At 39.4% G+C, this 23474-nt stretch overlaps 1 protein-coding gene across 1 annotated transcript in view; it reads left to right on the top strand.

Annotated features, from left to right (window-relative positions):
* Positions 1-260: 260 nt before the first annotated feature.
* Positions 261-23474, top strand: part of ERCC6 (ERCC excision repair 6, chromatin remodeling factor) — a 111635-nt gene continuing 88421 nt past the window's right edge. Inside the window, exons 1-2 of the mRNA XM_007938610.1 lie at positions 261-685; positions 2314-2434. Coding sequence (XP_007936801.1) covers positions 261-685; positions 2314-2434 — 546 coding nt within the window. The remainder of the gene's footprint in view (positions 686-2313; positions 2435-23474) is intronic.

Raw genomic sequence — 23474 nt, 5'->3', positions numbered from 1 at the left:
CATGACACTGCATTTCTTTTTCTTTCTTTGGTTGTTGATTTTTCTTATTTATTACTGGAACTTGAGAAGATATATAGTTTATGCCCTTGTAAGAAAATTAATATGTTGAAATTGGCATTTACATAATTGGAAGATTATTACTTGATCTTTTGAGAAATCAGTTTGCCTTAGTGATAAAATAGTTAAGAACTGTATAAGCATTAATTCTGTATAACCAAAAGATTTATCAATTTTTCTTTTCCTTTTAGACAGTTTAGAGGATGCCAAATGAGAGAATCCTCCACCCAAGTCAAACCCAGGAAGAAGACTGTTTACAAAGTCAGTATGTCAGCAATGATGAAGAAATGCCAAACAAGCAAGAAAATGGTGTGCCAGATACAGGGGTGGAGGAAAACCTTCCCTCTTTTTCCTCTGGTAGTGGACTGTCTGCTGTGGCTGAGAGGTGTGCGTTGGAAGTTCCAAGGAGAGGACCAGCCCTACTTCAGATTGATAGGCATCATATCCAGGCAGTGGAGCTAAGTGCTCAGGCCTTTGAACTGCAGGGCTTGGGGGTGGATGTCTATGACCAGGAAGTGCTGGAGCGGGGTGTGCTTCAGCAGGTGGATAACGCCATCCATGAAGCTAGCCGTGCAGCCCAACTTGCTGATGCAGAGAAAGAGTATCGGTCAGTCCTGGATGACCTCATGTGAGTGTGTACCAGCATCTCTCTTTTAGAGTCTTTTAGAAACTTGGAAAATAGAAAGGTGTGGTATGGCATAAATTTAGGAGATTTATAGAACTTCTTGTTTGGGGTGGTAAAAGTCGAAGGTAGTCAACCTTGTGGTTGAACACCAACACTCAGGAGCAACATTGTACACAGTAGTTAGGTCTCAATCTAGCTCACAAAAGCCTATATCATCCATAATGTCCTAAAGAAAAGTGATGTTCTAAGAGTGCCCTACAACTTACCAACATTTGCACAAAATAGTTCCCAAGAGAAGTGCACCTAAAGTTCTGATGTTTCCTACTTAAGATACCAGGAACACATTCCCTGTTCTCAAATTATTCTCTGTCCTATAGGTTCTTTTTACCTTCCTGTCCCTAAACTGAGGATTTCAGTCCTTTGAAAATTTCTCACATTTAGATTTCTAGGAATAAAGAGAAATAGCTGGAAGAAAAGACCTCCCTCCTTTTCCTTTCTTCTATCCTCCTTCTGCCTCTATAAGTAAAGATAAAGTTCTGTGGTGATAGTTAAAGCTGAAGGTGGATCATTTGTGATTTAGAAGAGAAATAGACATGGGCTTGTTTTGAAAATTGGAAGCTGTAATTCTTTGTCTGTTTTAGGGGTGTAAGTTTCCCCCACTATCTGAAACTTTCTGTAAGCCAGAATAGTGTAAAGCAATGAAGCAGTTACCATTAATTTATATGGGAAAATTTTTGAGCATTCCCAGACCCCAGAAATAATCAACCCATTCATATTAAATAACACATAAAATTAAAATAACACTATTTTATTGTGTTTACAGACGTAGTTCATAGTTATAGTGGCTTGATGCTGAGATATTGAGTGTAGTTCCTGGGGAAAGAGTATGGTGACACCACTTCTCATTGTTGCTCAGGGTGCTTGTTATCTCTTTAATGGCTCACTGTAAAACAAATGCTGAATGGTAGTTTTCCTTTTCACCTTTCTTTATAAAAGTGAAAATACTCTTTAGATTTCTTTTAGTTGGTGAAAACAGGTACTAATGTAGCTCTTTCATAAAAGGAAGGTGGTGTAAAGGGAACTTCTGAAAAGCAGGAGATACTTGTAATTTATTATAAATTAATTTTTTTCACCTCAAAATGTAATGCTACAGTCAATAAATCTTCCAGTTGTGTGTAAGAAAAATACTGTCTCAAGTAGCTAATTTATATAATTAAGTGTTTAAAAATTTAAAAGACTTTTCCAGAATTTGGGAGTCTTCCTTAATGGGCTTTTAAAAAATCCATACATGCATTTCTTTATATAAATTATATAATAATTTATTATACATTGTTCTAGCATAGTGTCTTGAATAAATTGGGCTTATAAAAAAATGTTGACTGAATGAATCAGCTTATAGATGAGCTGATGTAAATCAGCCAGATGAATGAATAACACTAGTAGTCAATCTTAAACCTCAGACGACCCTTCAAGTTATATTTATGGCCAAGACGAATATGCATTCTGGCTGAGTTTCTTTTATTTTTTAATTAATAAGAAGGAAGTGTTTATGTTTTTAGCATTTCATGTTATCCGTATTTCTCTTTATATTATACTGTGATATTGTGATCACAATTTATCTTATTTTTCAGGTCATGTACGACATCCCTCAGGCAAATCAATAAGATTATTGAACAACTTAGCCCTCAAGCTACCACCAACAGAGATGTCAACAGGAAACTAGATTCTGTAAAACGACAGAAGTACAATAAGGTGATTCAAAATAACATATTAAATTTTACGTTTTTGAAAAATCATCATTTAGACTCATTTAATAATTTAGTTCAGTATTTTGAAAGTACTTATATGAAGCAATATGTATAATTATAATAAATATTGAGTTGCTTTTGTATGTTTCATGTTTTAGCTTTTTGACATACTCTGTTACACAGCATTAAACACACATACACACACACATACACACATACCCCTATTTGAAAATGAGTTTCTGTTTTGACTTTGTATACCTCCTCACTTGCACTTTCACAGTCTTCTTGCTTCACCCAGTTTCCCTCATCCAGCTTAGACTCCTGTTGGACATGCTAGCCCCTGACTCAGTGTCCTTATTTTGTATGAACTTGCATTCTCTTTATTATTATTTTTATTATTTATTGTGATTTAGGTGAAAGTTTACAGAGCAAATTCACTTTCCACACAGCAGTTCACATACACTTTGTCTTATGATATTGACTACAATTTCTCACAATGCAACAGCTCCTCTCCCATTTCCTCCCCATAGTTACCTCTTCTCTTTGTCCTTCCCTCCATGCACTGTGGTCCCCTGAGCTGTCTCCCTATGCATACACAGCCCTTCTATTCTCCCATGATTTTTCTCTCCAAGGAGTGTATCTACCTAGTGTAAATGTTCACCTCATATGCCTGCCTTTTGTTTGGCTGGAAGCTACAGGTGTGGGTTCAATTCCAGACCTGAAGGGCAGCTGGGGTCATAGTCTCAGTAGTGAACTTGCTTTCTCTTATGCTCCTGCTCATGCTGATTATCTCCACTCTGCTTTCTATTCGTATAGCCTTTGTCGCTTCCATATTTATGGTCACTGATTGTGAGGGCTGAGCCCTTAGGGATCATGACATTAATTAAGTCTTACAGCCATCACATAGCCTCAGTGGGGCTGTACTTAGGGTTGTAGAACTTAAGGGTAGGGAATATGTGTTACTTACGCTATTGTTTTTATGGGATTTGAAAGGTTTTTTTAGGATGTATATATAAGATCACTATAAGTCAGATCCAACTTGACAGCAGTGAGTTTGGTTTTGGTTTTTTGTATATATAGTTTCATGAAGTTTGAAGTATGTTGCAGGATTTATACACTTTATGAAAATATTTTCCAGTAGATAGGAATGACTAGTTATGATAATTTCAGTTCTGCCATCCAAAATGACTAACATATATCCTTGTGCTTGCACTTGATTCATTGCAACAAGTGGAGTCCTTAAATCTTTTATTTATGTTCTAGTAGACTTGGTCCATGTTACCTTACTTTTGCTTTCCACATACCAGTCCATTATCTTCACTACCCCATCTTCTTCTCACTCAACTCCATATAGCAGCCCAAAGGTTAGAGCTGATTTTGTCCCCTCTAGGATCAGATAGAGGACATCTGACCTCTTGTGGGAGTATGTGAATTATGTTCAGAGACCATCTCTGACCTTCTCAGACTTTGGTGGGCTGGAATTTCAAGGGGGTGGAAAAGGCTAGATTTTAGACCACTTAGGTACTAGTCTAACATAAGTATGTGTTTATATCTTTCTTTAGCAACTGTTTGATGTTTAGGAATAGAATAAAAGGAATGGCTATTTTAAATGGGATGTTGTTGAAAGAGAGCAAGAAAGATTGTAAGAGATTGCCAGTTATTGCAGTGTAATGTTTTTATATAGGATCTCCTCTCTCCCCATACTCCTATTTGGAGTTTAGACATTTTGACCTTAGGAAGAAGACCCAAGTGCCACAGGCTCAGTTCATGGGAGAGGCTCTAAGAGAGGCCATTTAACCCATGTTCTGATGCTGTAGAGGGAGAGGGATGAGCAGGGCAAATGGGTCAAATACATTTTTCTTTTCACGTTTTGTGATGGAGTAGAATATTATAAAGGGAAATCATAAGTATGATAGGTTATGAAAAGGGACTGCGTTTTTAAGACTATGTGAACATTTGTACTTGTTTTATATGCCTACAGCCTACTGGCCTCATAGCTCATTGACTGCTAAAGTCATAGATAGATACAGAGGCATTTTGTAGTTTACCCCGTATGCTAACAAGAAAACTAAGTAGAACAATTTCATCCCCCAAGTGAGTGAAGAATCAGAATATTTGTAATAAAGTGTTTGGGTGTATGTAAAGCTCTGAGTTGCTTTGGTCAGGAGAATGTGTGAGGACAGTGGGCCTGTCTGATAGGAATGCCTTGAGGCTTATTTGCTAGGAAAGAGGTAATTACTCTAATAAGGCTCTGTATATTAAAAAAAACAAAAAAAACCTCACTGCCATCGCATTAGATCCGACTCAAAGCGATCCCTCCTTGGGTTTCCGAGGCAGTATCACTGTGGAAGTAGATTGCCCAGTCTTCCTTCCAAGGAGTGGCTAGTGGGTTTGAACTGCCATCCTTCTGGTTAGCAGTCAGATGCCTTAGGCACTATGCTACCAGAGCACCTAGGCTCTTTATTTTGTAATAATATATGAAATTTCTGTTTTATTTTTATTTTACTCTTTCGTTTTTTAGTAATAATGAGTTCTTGCTGAAAGTTTACACAGCAAGTTAGATTTCCATTTGACAATTTCCATACAAACTTATCAGTGACATTAATTACATGTATCACAGTGTGTCAACATTCTCTTTCATTGTGTTAGGTTTGTTCCCTTTGGAGTACTCTAGAATGGGTAGAGTATCTGTTCTCTTATCTTCTCATATTTGTTTTTGAGTAGTTGTTGACCTTTTGATCTCATCTTGTTGATTTTTAAGTAGAGCACCAATCTTATGGGTACTATAACTATATTTTGTGTACCATTCTGCTATTTTGCTAAAAGGTAATCTCAGAGGATAGACTCAATTCTAAGTTTAAAGAGTGTCTCAGGGTAATAATGTCAGGGAGTGCTTTGTTCTCTATTGTTACAGTTATCTGTTTTTTTTTTATTTTTAAGTAAGAATTTGAGTTCTCCATATTTTTTTTCCCAGTCAATCCTGGACCAACTACTGTGACCCCAGTCAGAGCAGTCAGTAGTGGTAGCTAGTAGTACCTAATTCTTCTGGTCTTAGGGTAAATGAGGTGTGGCTTGTGTACACTTGTTTCTTCTCTTAGCTGTTGGTTACGTTCGTACTGTTTAGCTCATGGTGAGTAGAGACGCACAGTTGTGTCTTAAATAGTTGCTAGCAAGTTTTTAAGGCCCTAAATGCTATTTACTTCACTAAGATGCAAATCATGATTTTTCTGAACTATATTATGCCAGTTGACTGAGTTGTCCCATAAGACTATGAACCAAAGCCTTCAAACTGAAAGACCAAAGTTGGGAGGTATTTGGTTATCACTAAGGAGTATATGTATTTGTGTCTCCAATGAATATATGTGCCTGCACCCACATATTTGTATTTACACATACCTATAAATACTTCTTCAACATAAAGGAAACAAAAATACTCCAACTGGACCAATAAACAACATCATGATTAATGAAGAAAAGATTGAAGTTGTTAGGGATTTCATTTTACTTGGATCCACAATCAACACCTGTAGAAACAGCAGTCAAGAAATTGAATGATGTATTTCATTGGGCAGATCTGCTGCAGTTGACCTCTTTAAAAAGCAAAGGTGTCACTTTGAAGACTAAGGCACACCTGACCCAAGCCATTGTATTTTCATTAATATCATATGCATGCAAAAGCTGGACAATGAATAAGGAAGACTGCAAAAAAATTGATGCATTTGAATTGTGGTATTGGCGAAGAATATTTGTGTACCATGGACCAGAAGAATGAATAAATCTGTCTTGGAGGAAGTACAGCTGGATGCTCCTTATGCGAGGATGGTGAGACTTCACCTCTTGTAGTTTGGACGTTCTCAGGAGGAACCAGTCCCTGGAGAAGGACATTGTCTTAGGCTGTGTTCTCTAGAGAAGCAAAACCAGTGAAACTTTATATATGTGTATATGTGGAGAAAAAGAGAGAGAGAGAAATATTTATCTCAAGGAAATAGTACATGTAGTTGTAGAGGCTGGCAAGTCCCAAGTCTGTGGGTCACACAGCAAGCTGTAGGTGTCTCCTGAGTCATGCAGCTGTAGGAGCTGATGAAGCCAAGATTGGCAGGTAAGATGGCAGGCTGTGGACTCATAGGCTGCAATGGCATTAGTCCCAAGATTGGCAGCAGTATGGCAGACCACTGGTTCAGGTCCAGGAACCAGAGCAGATAATGAGCCCAATACAGGATCCAGATCCAGCAGAAGGCCAGAGCTTTTCCATATATATTCGAAGCAGGCCACACCCCAAAGGAAACTCCTTTTCAACTGATTGGCTGCTCATAGCAGATCTCATCATAGAAGTATTTCTATCAGATCTCACGGGGGATGACTACATCATGAGTGCTAAACCACTTAGAATCATGTCCCAGCCAATTTAACACACAACCTTAACTTGCACAGTCATCATGCTTGGTAAAATAGATGGTCAGTGAAAAAGAAGAAGACTTTCAAGGAGATATATTGACAGTGGCTGCAGCCATGGTGTAGCAGTTAAGGTTGTGTGTCATCCTTTGCTGGGTGGTGGTTTTGAGTGGCTGGGCAGCTGGATGTAGTTATTCCCTATGGTGAGATTATCATCACCTCCATGGTAGAATCTGCTTTGAGCAGCTAAGTAGTTGAAGGGGAGTTACCTTCAGGGTATGGCCTGCTTCCAGTATAACCAGTGGCCTGCCGTGTTGCCTGCTGATCTTGGGATTATGCCATTTTACCGTCTGACCTTGGGTTTGTCAGCATCAGCAGCCAGCAGCTGAGTGAGTTGAGAGACCCTTCCAGCTCCAGTGGGCCTAGAACAAGAGGCAGAGCTGAAGCCCAAGGTCATGGGACCTTCACCCAGCCCCTAGAGCTGGCACTCTGAATGTGGACTTCTAGCCTCCTAAACTGTAAAAGAATAAATTCCTGTTTGTTAAAGCCATCTGCTAGTGGTGGTATAGCAGCACTAGAGAACTGAGACAAATGGGCTCTAGCATACCAACGATTGTGAGCATGGCTCAGGACTGGGCAGTGTTTTGTTCTGTTGTACGTGGGGTCTCCATGAGTCAAAACCAACTTGATGGTACCTAACAAAAACACAAATATTTCCCTTCTCATCTATATAAATACTAAACCTGCCTATATACCAGTTTGCCTATATCATTCCATGTATGCTCAAACACTCTTTTTCACTTTGATTGTCCTTTGCTACTACATCCACATTTGGTGCTACTGTTCCCATCACCAAAAATGACTAGTCTTTGTGTTATAAAGTAGGAGTTCTGGTGGATTAGTGTCTAAGGCACTTGACTGCTAACCAGAAGGTTGGCGGTTCAAACCCACCAGCCACTCCTTGGAAGGAAGATCGGGCAATCTACTTCCATAGAGATACTGCTTCGGAAACCCAAGGAGGGGTCACTGTGTGTAGGAGACGACTTGACAGCACATAACAACAACAGCAACACGTTATAAAGCATAGTTTCCCCATCCACCCCTACTCTCTCTAGTAACTAGCAATGAACATTAGTCTGTCTGTATTTATCTGTACTAGTCTTATGAAAGGGAGCATATGTTGTTAGTCCTTATATGCTTGGCTTATTTCACTTACTACTATGCCTTCCAGGTCCATCTATACTATGCTATGTTTTATAGACTTATTTATCATTGTTCTTTATGATTGCATAGGTTCTGTTGTATGTATGTACCACAATTTGCTTATCCATTCATCCACTGATGAGCACTTCAGTTGTTTCCATTTATTTACTATTGTGTATAAAATAGCAGTGAACATCAGCATGTGTGGTGGTTATGTTTGTGTGATGACTGGGCCTGGTTGAGTGGCTGGGCAGCTTGGTGGTAGTTATTCCCCATAATGAGACTGGCAGTCAACTCCATGGTGGGATCTACCATAAGCAGCTGAGTAGCTGCTTTGGGCATGTGGTCTGCTTCACGTATATAAGAAGCAGCTTTGGGAATGGTCTCTAGCTTACGGCACGCTTGGACCCTGCATGTTGCTGTGTCATTGTTCAGCAGCCTGGTATGCTCTGCCAATCTTGGGACTTACAGTGGACTTAAATTAATAGCCTGCCATGTGGTTTGGTAACATCAGGACTGTGTCTTTTTACTTGTCAACCTTGGGCTTGGTAGCCTCAGCAGTCAGCAGCTGTCTGAGTAAAGAAAAGCCTCTAGCTTCAGTGGGCCAGGAGCTGGAGGCAGAGCTGAAGCCCAAGGCTGAGGGGCTTTTACCCAGCCCCTAGAGTCTAGCACTTTGAACTTGGACTTAAAGTCTCCAAATTGTAAGAAAACAAACTCTTGTTTGTTAAGGCCATCCCATTTGTGGTATATTCTTGTCAGAGTGGCACTAGGTAACCAGAACAGCATGCGTGTTCATGTCATTGTTTTTACTGTCTCCAAGGTATATACCTAGGAGTAGTGGGATTGATGGATCATATGGTAGTCCTATCTCTAGTTCTTTTAGAATGCATCATACTGTTTTCTATAGCCGTTTTTCCATTTTACAGTCCCACCAGCAATGGGTAAAGGTTTCAGTCTTCTTACATCATTGCCAATGCTTGTTGTTATCTTTTTTTTTTAAAAAAAAATCCGTTCCATTTTAGCCAAGGGTAAAATGGTATCTTATTGTAGTTTTTATTTCCATCTCTATAATGGCTAGTGATTGTGAACATCTTTTCACGTGTTTGTTGGCTGCTTGGATGTCCTCTTTGGTGAATGTTCTATTGATGTCTTTTGCCCATTTTATGATTGGGTTGTCTTTTTGTGGTTGAATTGTTGCAGCTTTCTATAGATTTTAGACAGTGGATCCTTATTGGATAAGTTGTTTCCAAAGATTTTTTTCCCAGTGTATAGGTTGTTTGTTTACTCTTTCAGTAAAGACTTTTGATAAATACAAGTTTTTAATTTTTATGAGGTTCCATTTACCTGTTTTGTTGACTTCTATTTGTGCATTTGTTGTAATGTTTACTATCCTATTTTACAAAAGATTAGGTGCCATACCTTTCTCATTATGTTGTCTTCCAGGAACTTTATGGTTTAGGTTTAGCATTTAGGTCTTCAATCCATTTTGAGTTACTTTTTTGTATATGGCATGAGATATGGGTCCTGTTTTTTCAGCAGGTGGATATCCAATTTTGCCCCCATCATTTCTTCAAGAGATTGTTTTTGCCCCACTGAATGGACTTTGATCCCTTATCAATAATTAGTTGTCCACAGATAGCTGGGTTTAATTCAAAATTCTCAATTTTGTTCCACTTGTTTATATATCTGTTGTTAAACCCATACCAGGTTGTTTTGATTACATTTACTGTATAAGTATGTTTTGATATTGGGGAATGTGTGAGACATCCTGCTTTATTCCTTTTCTTCAATATTGGTTTGGCTATTTGAGGTTTCCTTCCTTTCCATATAAAATTGGTCATTAATTTTTCCATTCATGAAGAATGTTGTTAAGATTTGTATCGGCACTGCATTGTATCTGTAGATTGCTTTAGGTAGAATTAACATTTTTATTATATTAAGTCCCATGACCATGGGATCTTCCCATTTTTAAAGGTCTCTTTTAGTTTCTTAAATTACTCTCGTGGTGCGGTGCAGTGATTAAAGCATTTGGCTGCTGAGAGGTCGGTGGTTCGAACCCACCAGCAGCTTCACAGGAGAAAGATGAGGCAATTTGCTTCCATAATGATTTATAGCCTTGGGAACCCTGTGGTGGCAGTTCTGCTCTGTCCTATATGGTTGTTATGAGTCTGAATTGACTTGATGGCAGTGCATTTGGTTTGGTTTGGTTTTCAGTCTTTTGAGAGAAACTCTTATGGTGCAGTGGTTAAAGCATTTGGCTGAAAACCAGAAGGTTGGTGGTTCAAACCTACCAGCCACATGGTGGGAGGAAGATAAGGCAGTCTGCTTCTGTAAAGATTTACAGCTTTGGCAACCTTATGGGACAGTTCTTCTTTATCCTATAGGGTCACTATGAGTGAGACTCGATTCAATGGCATTGATTTGGTTTGTAGTCTCTTGTACTTAATTTTCATTGTATAAGTCGTTTATGTCCCCACGTTGGGTTAATTCCTAAGTATTGTATTTATTTGGGGCTATTGTAAATGGTATTGTTTTCTTGATTTCTTTTTCTGAGTAGTCTTTGTTAGTGTAGAGGAACCCAACTGATTTTTTGTATGTTGATCTTGTACCATGCAACATAGCTAAATTATTTTATTAGTTCCAGCAGTTTTCTTGTGGAACCTTTAGGGTCTTCTGCGTTTCATGATCTTTTATAGGATTATGTCATTTGCATATAAAGATAGTTTTACTTCCTTTCTGATTTGGATACCTTTTATTTCTCATTCTTGTTTTATTACTTTGGTTAGGACTTCCAGAGCAATGTTGAATAAGAGTGGTCATAATGGGCAGCCTTGTCTTGTTCCCATTCTCAAAGGGAAGGTTCTCAGCCTTTCTCCGTTGATTATAATGTTGACTGTTGGCTTTGCATATATGTCTTTAATTATGTTGAGCAGTTCCCTTCTATTTATATTTTGCTGAGAGTTTTTATTGGGAAAGAGTGTTGAATTTTTCAAATGCCTTTTCTGTATTAATTGATATGATCATAGGGTTTTTTTCCTTTGTTTTTATTTATGTGGTGGATTACATTGATTAATTTTCTAATGTTGAACTACCCTTGTAATCCTGGTGTGAATCTCAATGGATCATGGTATATGATTTTTTTGATATGCTGTTGAAATCTAGAATTTTGTTGAAAATTTTTACATGTGTATTCTTAGGGGATACTGGTCTGTAATTTTCTTTTCTTGTTATGTCTTTGCCTAGGTATCAGGATTGTGCTGGCTTCTTAGAAAGAGTTGTATAGTGTTCCTTCCTCTTCTATGTTTTTGAACAGATTTGGTAGGATTGGTGTTAACTTTTCTCTAAATGTTTGGTAGAATTCTTCAGGGTAGCTAGCTATCAGGTTCTGGCTGTTTTTTGTTGTTGGCAGTTTTTTTTTAAATGAAATCTTCAGTTTGTTTTGTAACGTGTCTATTCAAATTTTCTACCTTTGTGTTAGTTTAGGGAGGTGGTTTGTTTCTAGGAATTTGTCCATTTTATTTAGGTTTTCAAATATGTTGTACAATTTTTCATAATAATCAGTTATGATCTTCTTTATCTCTAAGTTGTATTGTCACTAATTTAATTTCTTAATTTGGTTGTTTGCCTTTTCTGTTTTTTTTTATGTGTTTGTTTTTGTTAATCTAGCAAGTGGTTTGTCTATTTTATTGATCCTTTCAAAGAACTAACTTCTGGTTTTATTGATTCTATTTTTCTATTTTGTTTATTTCTGCCCTGATCTGTATTATTTCCTTTTTATCTGGGAGCTCTGGTAGCATAGTGGCTAAGACACTTGCCTGCTAACCAGATGGCTGGTGGTTCAACCCCCCCAGCCACTCCTCGGAAGGAAGGTTGGGCAATCCTACTTCCGTAGTGATACTGCCTCGGAAACCCAAGGAGGGGTCGCTATGAGTCGGGTTTGACTCGATGGCACATAACAACAACAACAACAACTAGTAGCTTTTGGCCTCATTTTCTCTTTCTTTCCTATTTTTTCAAGTCATTGGTTGAAGTTGATGATTTTGGATCTACTTTCTTTTTTACTAGGCATTTATTGCTAGAGAGAAGCTCTGGTAGCGTAGTGCCTAACACATTTGACTGCTAATCAGAAGGCTGGTAGTTCAAACCCACCAGCTACTCCTTGGAAGGAAGGTTGGGCAATCTATTTTCGTAGTGATACCGTCTCAGAAACCCAAGGAGGAATTGCTGTAAGTCGGATCTGATTCAGCAGCAGTGAGTTTTATTTTTGGATTTTGGTTATTGCTATAAATGTCTCTCTGAGTACTTCTTTTGCTGTGTCCCAACAATTTTGTTTTGTGTTTTCATTTTTGTTTGATTCTAGGAAGTTTTTAATTTCACTTCTGATTTCTTCTATGACTCAGTAGTTTTTTAGTAGTGTATTTAGTTTCCATGTATATATTTCTTTCTCTTTATTTTTGCTGTTGTTGATTTTTAACTCCATACTTGTCTTAGACTCTGTTTTCTAGAGAACCAAAACAAGTGAAATTTATATATGTATGGGGCGAGAGAGAAAGAAATTTACCTCAAGGAAATGGCTCATTCAGTAGTAGAGGCTGGCAGGTTCCAAGTCTGTAAGTCAGATGTCAAGCTGGAGGCTTCTCCTGAATCACTTTACTGCAGGGGCTGATGAACCCACGATTGGCAGACAGTACAGTAGGCTGCTGGCTTCAGAGGCTGATTAATCCAAGATTGGCAGGTAATGTGGCACACTCTTGATTCATAGGCTATGAAGATAACAATCCCATCACCAGCAGGCAGTGCAACAGGGCAGTTGTTAAGTCCAGATGCTGATGAGCTTGATATAGGATCCAGAATGAACAAAAACCCAGAGAGCATTCCCAGAGCTTTTCCATATGTATTGGAAAAGTTGAAAGGGAGTTTCAGCTGATTGGCTGCTCATAGCAGATGTCATCATAGAGGTGATTACATTATATCAGATCTCATCATGGGGGATGATTACATCATAACTGCTAAACCACTTAGAATTATAGCCCAGCCAGGTTGACATAGTCCCTTGTCAACTTGACACCTGTACACATCTCCTTAAACCATATATAATCTCTAAATTAAGACAATTTTAATACTTGCACCTAACATGATGCAACTAACATACGTACAACAGAAAACACACTGTTGTTGTTGTTGTTATGTGCCGTTGAGTCGGCCCTGACTCATAGCGACCCCTCCTTGAGTTTCTGAGGCGGTATCACTACGGAAGTAGATTGCCCCATAGCCCCGTTTATTTCTTATGTTTTATAAGTGAAGAAAACAAAAATATTCGATGTACATATACAAGGAAGGAATACTGATAATAATCACAGTCCTCATTTCTGTACCTGGTCACATGGTCATTGCTGGTATTTAGAACTGCCTCCTTCTTCAATCCATTCTGTATTCCCTCTGCCCTCGGCAAGCACCTCAGCTGGTCGTGGTTCTTTGCCTGGTGGGATGGCCTAAATCTTCATTCCTGAAGGGTCTAGATCATTAGTAGTCATACCAGCATTGGGTTGCTATAGTTTTCCATTGACTTAATCACAGGGCATAATGGTACTAAGAGATGTCCTAAGGAATCTCCTGTATTCCAGACATACTCTTCTTTATCTCTATCATGTACTATCAGTCTGATTTCCCCTTGATAATCAGGACCAGTCACACCAGACAATACAGTAACTCCCTTCTTCACCTATTGATCCAGAGGCATGAGGAACCCAAAATGGCTAGGTGACATTTTTAACTTCCAGTTCAGTGGAATCAATATTGTATCTCCAAGTGGGAGTATTCCTCCCTTTGGGGCTAATGCCTCCAGACACGCAGAGCATAGGATTGCAGAGACAGGAAGCGAAAGTTTTTTGAGTGGGTTGCTAGGGGTAATAGTGAGTGGTACCATTTCCATTTCCACCCTTTTGTTTCTGAACCCCATGAATCCTGGTTTTTGGGATACCACCATATACTCCATGTTGGTTTAGAGCATATTCAGCCTCCTGGAGAACATTACCCCAACCTTCCAAGGTATTGCCACCTAGTTGGCACCATAATTGTGTCTTTAAAAGGCCATTCCATTGTTCTATCAAGCCAGCTTCTTTGGGATGATGGGCAGCATGGTAAGACCAGTGAATTCCATGAGCATGGGCCCATTGCAATACTTCATGTGTTGTAAAGTGAGTCCCATGATCCGAGATGATGGTGTGTGGAGTACCATGGTGATGGATAAGGCATTCTGTAAGTCCATGGATGGTGGTTTTGGCAGGAGCATTGGGTGTAGGGAAGGCAATTGCATATCCAGAGTAAGTGTCTTTTCTAGTAAGAACAAAACAGTACCCTTCCCATGATAGAAGTGGTTGAATATAATCAATCTACCACCAGGTTGCTAGCTGCTTACCCCAAGGAATGATTCCATATTGCAGACTCAGTATTGGTGTCTGCTGCTGGCAGATTGGTCACTCAACAGTGACTCTGTAGTCAGGTCGGTCTTAGTGAGTGGAAGTCCATGTAGCTGAGCCTGTGCAAAACCTCCATTGCTGCTACCATGGCCACTTTGTTCATGATCCCATTGGGCAGTGATGGGAGTAGCTGAGAAAAGAGGCTGACTGGTTTCCACAGAACATACTATCCTATCACTTGATTGTTAAAATCCTCCTCTGCTGAGGTCATCATTTGGTGAGCATTCACATGAGACAGAAATACTTTCACTTATTTAGTCTATTCAGAGAGTTTTATGTACATGCTTTTTCCCCCCATACCTCTTTGTCAGCAGTTTTCCAATCATGTTCCTTCCAAGTCCCAGACCGTTCAGACAAACCATTGGCCATAGCCCATGAATCACATCTGACCATTTCTCCTTCCAAACAAAGTGAACAGCTTGGTGCACTGCTCAAAGTTCTGCCCATTGGGAGGATTTCTGTTCACTATTGCCCTTCAAGGAAGTCCCAGAGAGGGGCTGCAATACTGCTGCAGTCTCCTTTTGAGTGGTGCCTGCGTATTGTGCAAAACCATCTGTGAACCAGGCACAAATTTTCTCTTCCTCAGTCAACTGATCATAAGAAAATCCCTGTGAAGCCACAGGTATAGACTGGGAAGGAGAAAATTTAAACTGCTTCCTCATATAACTTACATGTGTCATCAGGTCCTGGTCGAGCCTGATCTTCATATACCACTTCCATTTAATAATTGCATCCTGCTGTTGATGTCCAACTTTACTACTCTGGGTCAAAGAATAACCAGTTCATGGTGGGCAGCTCAGGCTGCGTGGTGCTTGTAGGATAGGCCTATGGTTGGGCATTCAGTCTCTACTAAGGCCCAGTAATAAGCCAAAAGCTCTTTCTAAAAATGAAAGTAGTTATATGCAGAGGATGCCAGGGCTTTGTTGCAGAATCCTAAGGGTCTGAATCCTAAGGGTATGAAGTATAATTCATCTGTCAAAGTTTCCGAACTGCATCTCTATCTGCCATTGACACTTCAAGCACCCTTGGATCAGCCAGATCATATAGCCCAAGTGGCAGAGTGGCTTCCATGGCAGTCTGAACCTGTTTCAGAGCCTTCTGTTATTCTGGGCCCTTTTCAGGACTTGCAGCTTTTTGAGTCACTTGATAAATATGCTGGAGTAGCACACCTGAATGAGGGTGTTGAGCCTCCTTTTTAGTTGTGGGAGGGGCCAGATGCAATATTATCCTTCACTTTAATAGGAATATCTCTACATGCCTCATAGCACTGGACCCCTAGAAGTTTCACTGAAGTAGAAAGCACCTGAATTTTTGTCAGGTAACTTTCCCACCATCTAGCATACAGGTGTCTTACCATTAAGTCTAGAGTCATTGATATTTTTTCCTTACTAGGTCCAGTTAGCATAATATCATCAATGTAATGGACCAGTGTGACATCTTATGGAAGAGAAAAGTGATCAAGATCTTTGCAGACTAAATTATGACATAATGCTGAAGAGTTGAGAATATTCTTGAGGTAGGACTATGAGGGTGTATTGCTGGCTTTGCCCGCTGAAGGTAAACTGCTTCTGGTGTTCCTTTGAAATCAGAATTGAGAAAAAGGCATTGACCAGGTCAGTAGCTGCATACCAGGTGCCAGGAGATGTATTAATTTGCTCAAGCAGTGAAACCACATCTGGAACAGCAACTGCAGTTGGAGTGAGTCATCACCTGGTTAAGTTTACGATAATCCATTGTCTTTCACCAAGATCCATCTGTTTTTTGCACAGGCCAAATAGGTGAGTTAAATGTGGATGTGGAGGGAATCACCACCCCTGTATTGTTCAAGTCCTCTATAGTGGCACTGAACTCCACAGTCCCTCTAGGAATTCGATACTTCTTTTGGTTTATTACTTTCCTAGTTGAGGGCAGTTCAATGGCTTCCACTTGGCTTTTTCTACCAAATTAGCCCTTACTCTGACATGTCAGGGATCCAGTGTGGGGGTTCTGCCAGTTGCTGAGTATATGTATTCCAATTATGCATTCTGGAACTGGGGAAATCACCAAAAGATGGGTTCGAGGACTTGCTGGATCCACTGTGAGGTGGACCCAAGCTAAGACCCCATCAGTAATTTGACTTCCATACACCTCCACTTTGACTAGTGGGCCAGAAACGTTTTGGGTCTCCTGGAATTAGTGTTGATTCAAAGCCAGTTATCTAATAATTCCTGAAAAGTCTGATTATTTCCTTTTCCCCAGTGAACAGTCAACTCTCGTGAAAGCCCATAGATCCCTTTGGGAAAGGCTGGGAGAAAGATTAACAGTATAAATTTTTGGCAGTATAGTGGGGTCCTTCCTCAAGGGACCCTGCCTCCCCTTCATTAAAGGGGTTGTAGGATGGTAAAATGGCTCAAGCCTGGGAATTGATTGAGGGGCCGTGACTCTATTCTGGTGCTTCAAGTTAGATTGCTGCTGTTCACTTGACTTAGAATTCTGCTTGTACAGATCAAGTAAATATTTAGTAGATTTACCATCTGTTTCACTCCTAGGGACACCATGCCAAAGTAGCAAATGGCATAAGTCCATATGAGTCAGACTATTCTGATTACTGTTTTGACCCTGCTATTCATTATGGTAAGGACAGCCCCCTAATCTTTGCTGATTAAGTGCTGCCAGCCACTTGGCTGCTACCACTACTAGGTCCAATCAGCCCCATTGTAGTTAGGTGTCTTAATTTAATTCTGGCTTACATAAAATAGCAATCATAGCAGTCTTCAAGGATGCTGGGGCTCCCTTCACGTATTTGTTCCTCACCATAGTGATAAAATGTATATCCTCTGGGCACTCAAGTGTGGGTCTGTAGGTCTAATCTGATTAATCCATTCTAAAATGGCAATTTCCTTAAGCCTTTGCATACCTTCTACATTATACCAAGGCAGATCTGGTACTTCAACTTGATTTAGTATAGGCCACTGCATAATCCATGCTTCAGGAAACCAACCAAATAGACTATTAGATTCTTTCCTGATCTATCAAGCTGAAATATTGAATGAAGAATCTGTGCTTAGTGGACCCAAATCGATAAGACTGATCCAACTTTATGTTCCTTGCACTGTTATCCACATCCTTAATAGCCATTCCCACACATGTTTTCAAGGTTTCTATTTTTACTTATTAGAAAAATCAAATCTCTTGGAATGTAGCATATCTCAGCCTGTGTCACAATGTATCATTCACCTTTTAGGGCTCACTATCACTTAAATCTAGTTAAAGAGTTAGAAGCAACAATGGGGGGGTCCAGTGGTTCCTGGGAGTGTTAAACGATGTCATATAAAGGCATCTGCCTCAGGCAGTGCCCCAGACAGTGTGCCAGTGCTGCTGTCCCCCCCCCCCCCATGTGATATCTCAGACAGTGACTCAGAAGGTACAGCTGGGTTAGTCTTACCAGATGGGTGTAAGAGGGTTGGTTCTGCTGGCAGGAGTGATTCAATGGCATTTAGGGGCTCAGTGATCCCTGATTTTGATTATCTCCCATACATCACCATCTCAAGTTTCAGGATCCAGTTTCTTCCCAATTAATGGCTTTGATGTTGGCTTTATTTAAGGCTAGGCCCCAGAGAGGCAGGCGCATAGTGCTTAAGAACAACTAAGGGAAGTGAACTTGTCTGTCAGTTTGTCATTCTCTGGTGGTTTACATGTTGTGAGGCTGGAGGCTATGCCACTGGTGTTGCAAAATGCTAGCAGGGTTACCCATGGTGGACAGGTTTCAGCGGAGCTTCTGGACTAAGACAGACTTGAAAGAAGGAAGAGGCTATCCACTTCTCAAACAATTGGCCAGTGAACCTTATGAATATCAATAAAACAGTGTCTGATATATTACTGAAAAGCTTTATGAATACCCCTGAGACATTGTCCGGTATAGTGCCAGAAGATGAGCCCATCAGGTCAGAAGGCATTCAAATATGACAGAGCTGACATCTCAGAGTAGAGATGACTGTAATGATACGGATGGAGTAAAGCTTTCGGGACCTCCATTGGCTGATGTGGCATGACTCAAAATGGATATAAACAGACGTGATCATCCATTAATAATTGGAACATGGAATGTACGAAGTATCAATCTAGGAAAATTGGAAGTTGTCACAAATGAAATCGAATGTATAAAGATTGATATCCTAGGCATTAGTGACTTGAAATGGACTGGTTTTGACCATTTTGAATCAGACAACCACATGATTTGCATGTCAGGAATGACAAATTGAAGAGGAATGGTGTGGCATTCACCATCACAAAGACTTTCTGGATCTGTCCTGAAGTACAGTGCTGTCAGTGATAGGATAATATCCATACGCTTCCAAGGAAAACCAGTTAATACTACTATTTCTCAAATCTATGCATCGACCACCAAAGCCAAAGATGAGGAAATTGACGATTTCTACCAACTTCTGCAGTCTGAAATTGACCAAACATGCAATCAAGATGTGTTGGTTATTACTGGTGGCTGGAATGCAAAAGTTGGAAACAAAGACGAGTTACCAGTAGTTGAAAATTTAGAATTTTGTAAGACCAATGACTTTTTCATTGCAAATACCTTTTTTCAACAATGTAAATAATGGCCATATACATGGACTTCACCAGATGGAATACACAGGAATCAGATTGACTACATCTGTGGCAAGAGGAGATAGAGAAGTTGAGTATCTTTGGCCAAAACAAGGCCAGGAGCTGATTGCGGAACAGGCCATCAACTACTCATATGCAGGTTCACCTTGAAGTTGAAGACAATTAAAACAAGTCCATGAGAGCCAAAGTATGAACTTGATAATATCCCTCCTGAATTCAGAGACCATCTAAAGAATAGATTTGATGCATTGAACAGCAGTGGCTGAAAACCAGAGGAATTGTGGGATGACATCAAGAATTTCATCCACGAAGAAAGCAAGAAGTCATTAAAAAGATAAGAAAGGAAGAAAAGACCAAAATGAATGTCAGAAGAGACTCTGAAACTTGCACTTGAGTGGAGAGTAGCTAAAGCAAATGGAAAAAATGACAGGATAGAAGAGCTGAACAGAAGATTTCAAAGAGCAGCTCGAGTAGACAAAGCCAATTACTGTAATGAAATGTGCAGAGACATGGAGTCAGAAAACGAAAAGGGAAGAATTCGCTTGGCATTTCTCAAGCTGAAAGAACTGAGGAAAAAAATGTAAGCCTCAAGTTGCAGTATTGAAATTATCTATGGGCAAAATATTGAATGATGCAGAAATTTCAAAAGAAGGTGGAAGGAATGCACAGAGTCATTGTACACAAAATAATTTATCAATGTTCATCCATTTCAGGAGGTGGCATATGATCAAGAACCAATGGTATTGAAGGAAGAAGTTGAAGCTGCACTGAAAGCATTGGCGAAGAGCAAGGCTTCAGGAATTGATGGAATACCCATTGAGATGTTTCAACAAACAGATGGCACACTGGAGGCACTGACTTGGCTATGCCAAGAGATTTGAAAGACAGCTACCTGGCCAACTGACTGGAAGAGATCTATATTTGTATCCATTCCAAAGAAAAGGGATCACAAAGAATGGGGAAATTATTGAACAATATTATTAATATCACATGCAAGTAAAATCTTACTGAAGATAATGAAAAAATGGTTGCAGTAGTATATTGACAGCTTCCAGAAATGCAAGCTGGATTCAGAAGAGGATGTGGAATGAAGGATGCCATTTCCCGTGTCAGATAGATCTTAGCTGGAAGCAAAGAATACAAGAAAGATGTTTACTTATGTTTTATTTACTATGCCAAAGCATTTGATTGTGTGGTTCATAACAAATTATGGATAACATTGAGAAGAATGGCAATTTCAGAATACTTGATTGTATTCATGAGGAACCTGTACATACATCAGGAGGCTGTCATTCAAACAGAACAAGGGGATACTGCATGGTTTAAAATTAGGAAGGGAGTGCATCAGAGTTTTATCCTTTTACCATATATATTTGATTTGTATGCTGAAACAAATAATCCAAGAAGCTGAATTATATGAAGAAGAATGTGGCATCAGGATTGGAGGAAGAATCATTAACAACCTGCAACACGTAGATGACACAACTTTGCGTGCTGAAAGTGAGGATGACTTGAAGCACTTAACTGATGAAGATTAAAGACTACAGTCTGCGGTATGGATTACACCTCAATATAAAGAAAACAAAAATCCTCACAACTGGTCCAGTAAACAGCTTCATGCCAAATGTGGGAATGAAAAGATTGAAGTTGTCAAGGACTTCACATTACTTGGTTCTACAGTCAACACCACTGGAAGCAGCAGCTATTGCATTGGGGAAATCTGCTGCAAAAGACCTCTTTCAAGTGATGAAGAGCAAAGATGTCTCCTTGAAGACTAAGGTGCGCCTGACCCAAGTCATGGTATGTTCAGTCACTTCATATGCATGTGAGAGCTGGACAATGAATTAGGAAGACCGAAGAAGAGTTGATGCTTTTGAGTTGTGGTGTTGGAGAAGAATGCTAAGAGTACCGTGGTCTGCTAAAAGGACTAACAAATCTGTCCTGGAGAAAGTGCAGCCAGAATGCTCCTTGGAAGCGAGAATGGCCAGACTTCAACTCACAAACTATGGTCATGTTGTTAGGAGGAACCATTCCCTGTAGAAGGATAATCATGTTTGGTAAAGTGGAGGGTCAATGGGAAAGGGGAAGGCCCTCAATGAGATGGATTGACACAGTAGCTACAACAATGGGCTCAGATATAGCAAGGATTGTGAGGCTGGCACAGGACTGGGCAGTGTTTTGTTCTGCTGTACACAGGGTCCCTATGAGTCAGAGACCACTTGACGGCACCGAACAACAACAACAATGCTTTCACTTTAATTTCAGACACCATTTGAGGCTGCCAGTTGGCATTGTAATTGAGCCACTCTTACAAGGCTTTGGGTTTGGTTTTTGGCAATATCAGCTTTTAATATAAGATATAAGGCTTTCTTTCAGGGTATAAGTGGAAACATCAAGGTGATTTATTCAGTGCTGGTGCTGTGACTCTGAAGGCCTGAGTTCATCTCGTTCTTTCTTCATTTTGTCTAGCATAAGTAGAACCAATCAACCAGCTTCCTTATACTTCTCATTCTGACAGAAATGCAGACAAGTATCAAATATGCGCTCACCCAGAGCTTCACTTCTCACCAATACTTGATCTATTGGTGGTGCTATTTTGTTAATATTGCCATCTCAGGCCATGGATTAGCAGCACTCTTTTTACTAATGGTTGCAGTGTCATCAGGGCCTTTATGAGTAATCAGACTTGAGAACTAGTTTAGAAAACTCATCCTCAGGATTTTACTTCTCCAGAACTACTCTTGGTACCAAATGTCTTAGGCTGAGTTCTCAGAGAAGCAGAACCAGTGAAGCTTGAGAGACAGAGAGAGAGAGAAAGAGAGAGAGAGAGAGAGAAATTGATCTTCAGGAAGTGGCTCATATAGTTGTAGAGGCTGGCAAGTCCCAATCCGTGGGTCAGACATCAAGCATGAGGTGTCTCCTGATTCACACAGCTGCAGGGGCTGATGAACCCAAGATTGGCAGGCAGTACAGCCGGCTGCTGGCTTCAGAGGATGAGTAATCCAAGATCAGCAGGTAACATGACAGGGTTTTGGCTCACAGGCAGTGAAGACAGTGAAGACAACAATTAAGGTCAGCAGGCAATATGGTAGTCCACTGGTTTAAGATTTAGAATGAGCAAAATACCAGAGAGCTTTGCCAGAATTTTTCCATATATATTGGAATCAGACCATACTCCGAAGGAAATTCTTTCAACTGGTTGGATGCTTAGAGTAGAGTTTATCATAGAGATGATTACATTATATCAGATCTCATCATGGGAGGTGTCTATGTCCTAACTGCTAAACCACTTAGAATCATGGTTCAGTCAAGCTGACAAAGTTAACTATCAATACCATTATCACAGCAGCTGCTTTGTATGATTTCAACCTTTTTAAATTTGTTGAGATTTGTTATATGTCCTAGCATGAAGTCTGTTCTCAGAAATGATACATGTGCACTGGAGAAGAATATGTATCATTCTGATCCTGGGTGGAACATTCTGTATATGTATAATTATAGCTGTTAGGTCCAGTTGGCTTAAGGTTTTATTTAAGTTTTCAGTGTCTATAGTGATATTCCTTTTATGTGTGTTGTCTGTAACTGAAAGTGATGTGTTGAAGTTCTGTACTATTATTACGCTTTATCTATTTCTCCTTTAATTTAATATTAGTTGTATCTGTTTCTTGTATTTTGGTGCATTGCTGTTAAGTGCATATATATTTATAATTGTTATGACTTCTTCTTAGATTGACCCTTTTGTTATTATGTAATGTTCTTCTTTAAAATTTAAAAAATACAAAAATTATGTTAAAGTCTGTTTTATCTAACTTTATAGTCATCCCTGCTCTTTTTGGTTTGATATTTGCATGGAATATTTTTCTCCAACCTTTTAATTTTTGTCTGTTTGTGTCCTTATGTCTAAGGTATGTTTCTTATAGGCAGGAAAAGGATAGATTATGGGTTTTTTGAAATCCAATCTGCCACTCTCTGCCTTTGCCATTTGCAGTTTGCATTTAAGGTTATTACTGAAAATAAAGTGTCTAGCTCACTCATTTTGCTATTTGTTTTTTGAGTGTTTTGTACCTTCTGTTTTTTTTTTCTTATGATTTTTTTCTGTTTTTGTTTATATTTGGCTACTTGCTTATGATGAGGTTTTTTGCTAATTTCCTTTTTCTCACTGTTTCTTCTTGGTCATTTCTTAATGGTTACCACATATATTCCATTACATAACTTAAAATTGCAACAATGTTTAACCTATGAACAATAGTTAACATACAACCTTAATATAATAAATCTATTTATTGACTATGCAAAGGCATTTGATTGTGTGGATCATGACAAATTATGGATAACATTGAGAAGAATGGGAATCCCCGAGCACTTGAT

This window comes from Orycteropus afer, unplaced genomic scaffold (genome assembly GCF_000298275.1).
Source record: "Orycteropus afer afer isolate SDZICR_OR568_19922 unplaced genomic scaffold, OryAfe1.0 scaffold00052, whole genome shotgun sequence".
Classification (NCBI taxonomy): Eukaryota; Metazoa; Chordata; class Mammalia; order Tubulidentata; family Orycteropodidae; genus Orycteropus; species Orycteropus afer.
The sequence above is the reverse complement of the archived record's forward strand: the minus strand, read 5'-3'. Positions and strand labels throughout refer to the sequence as shown.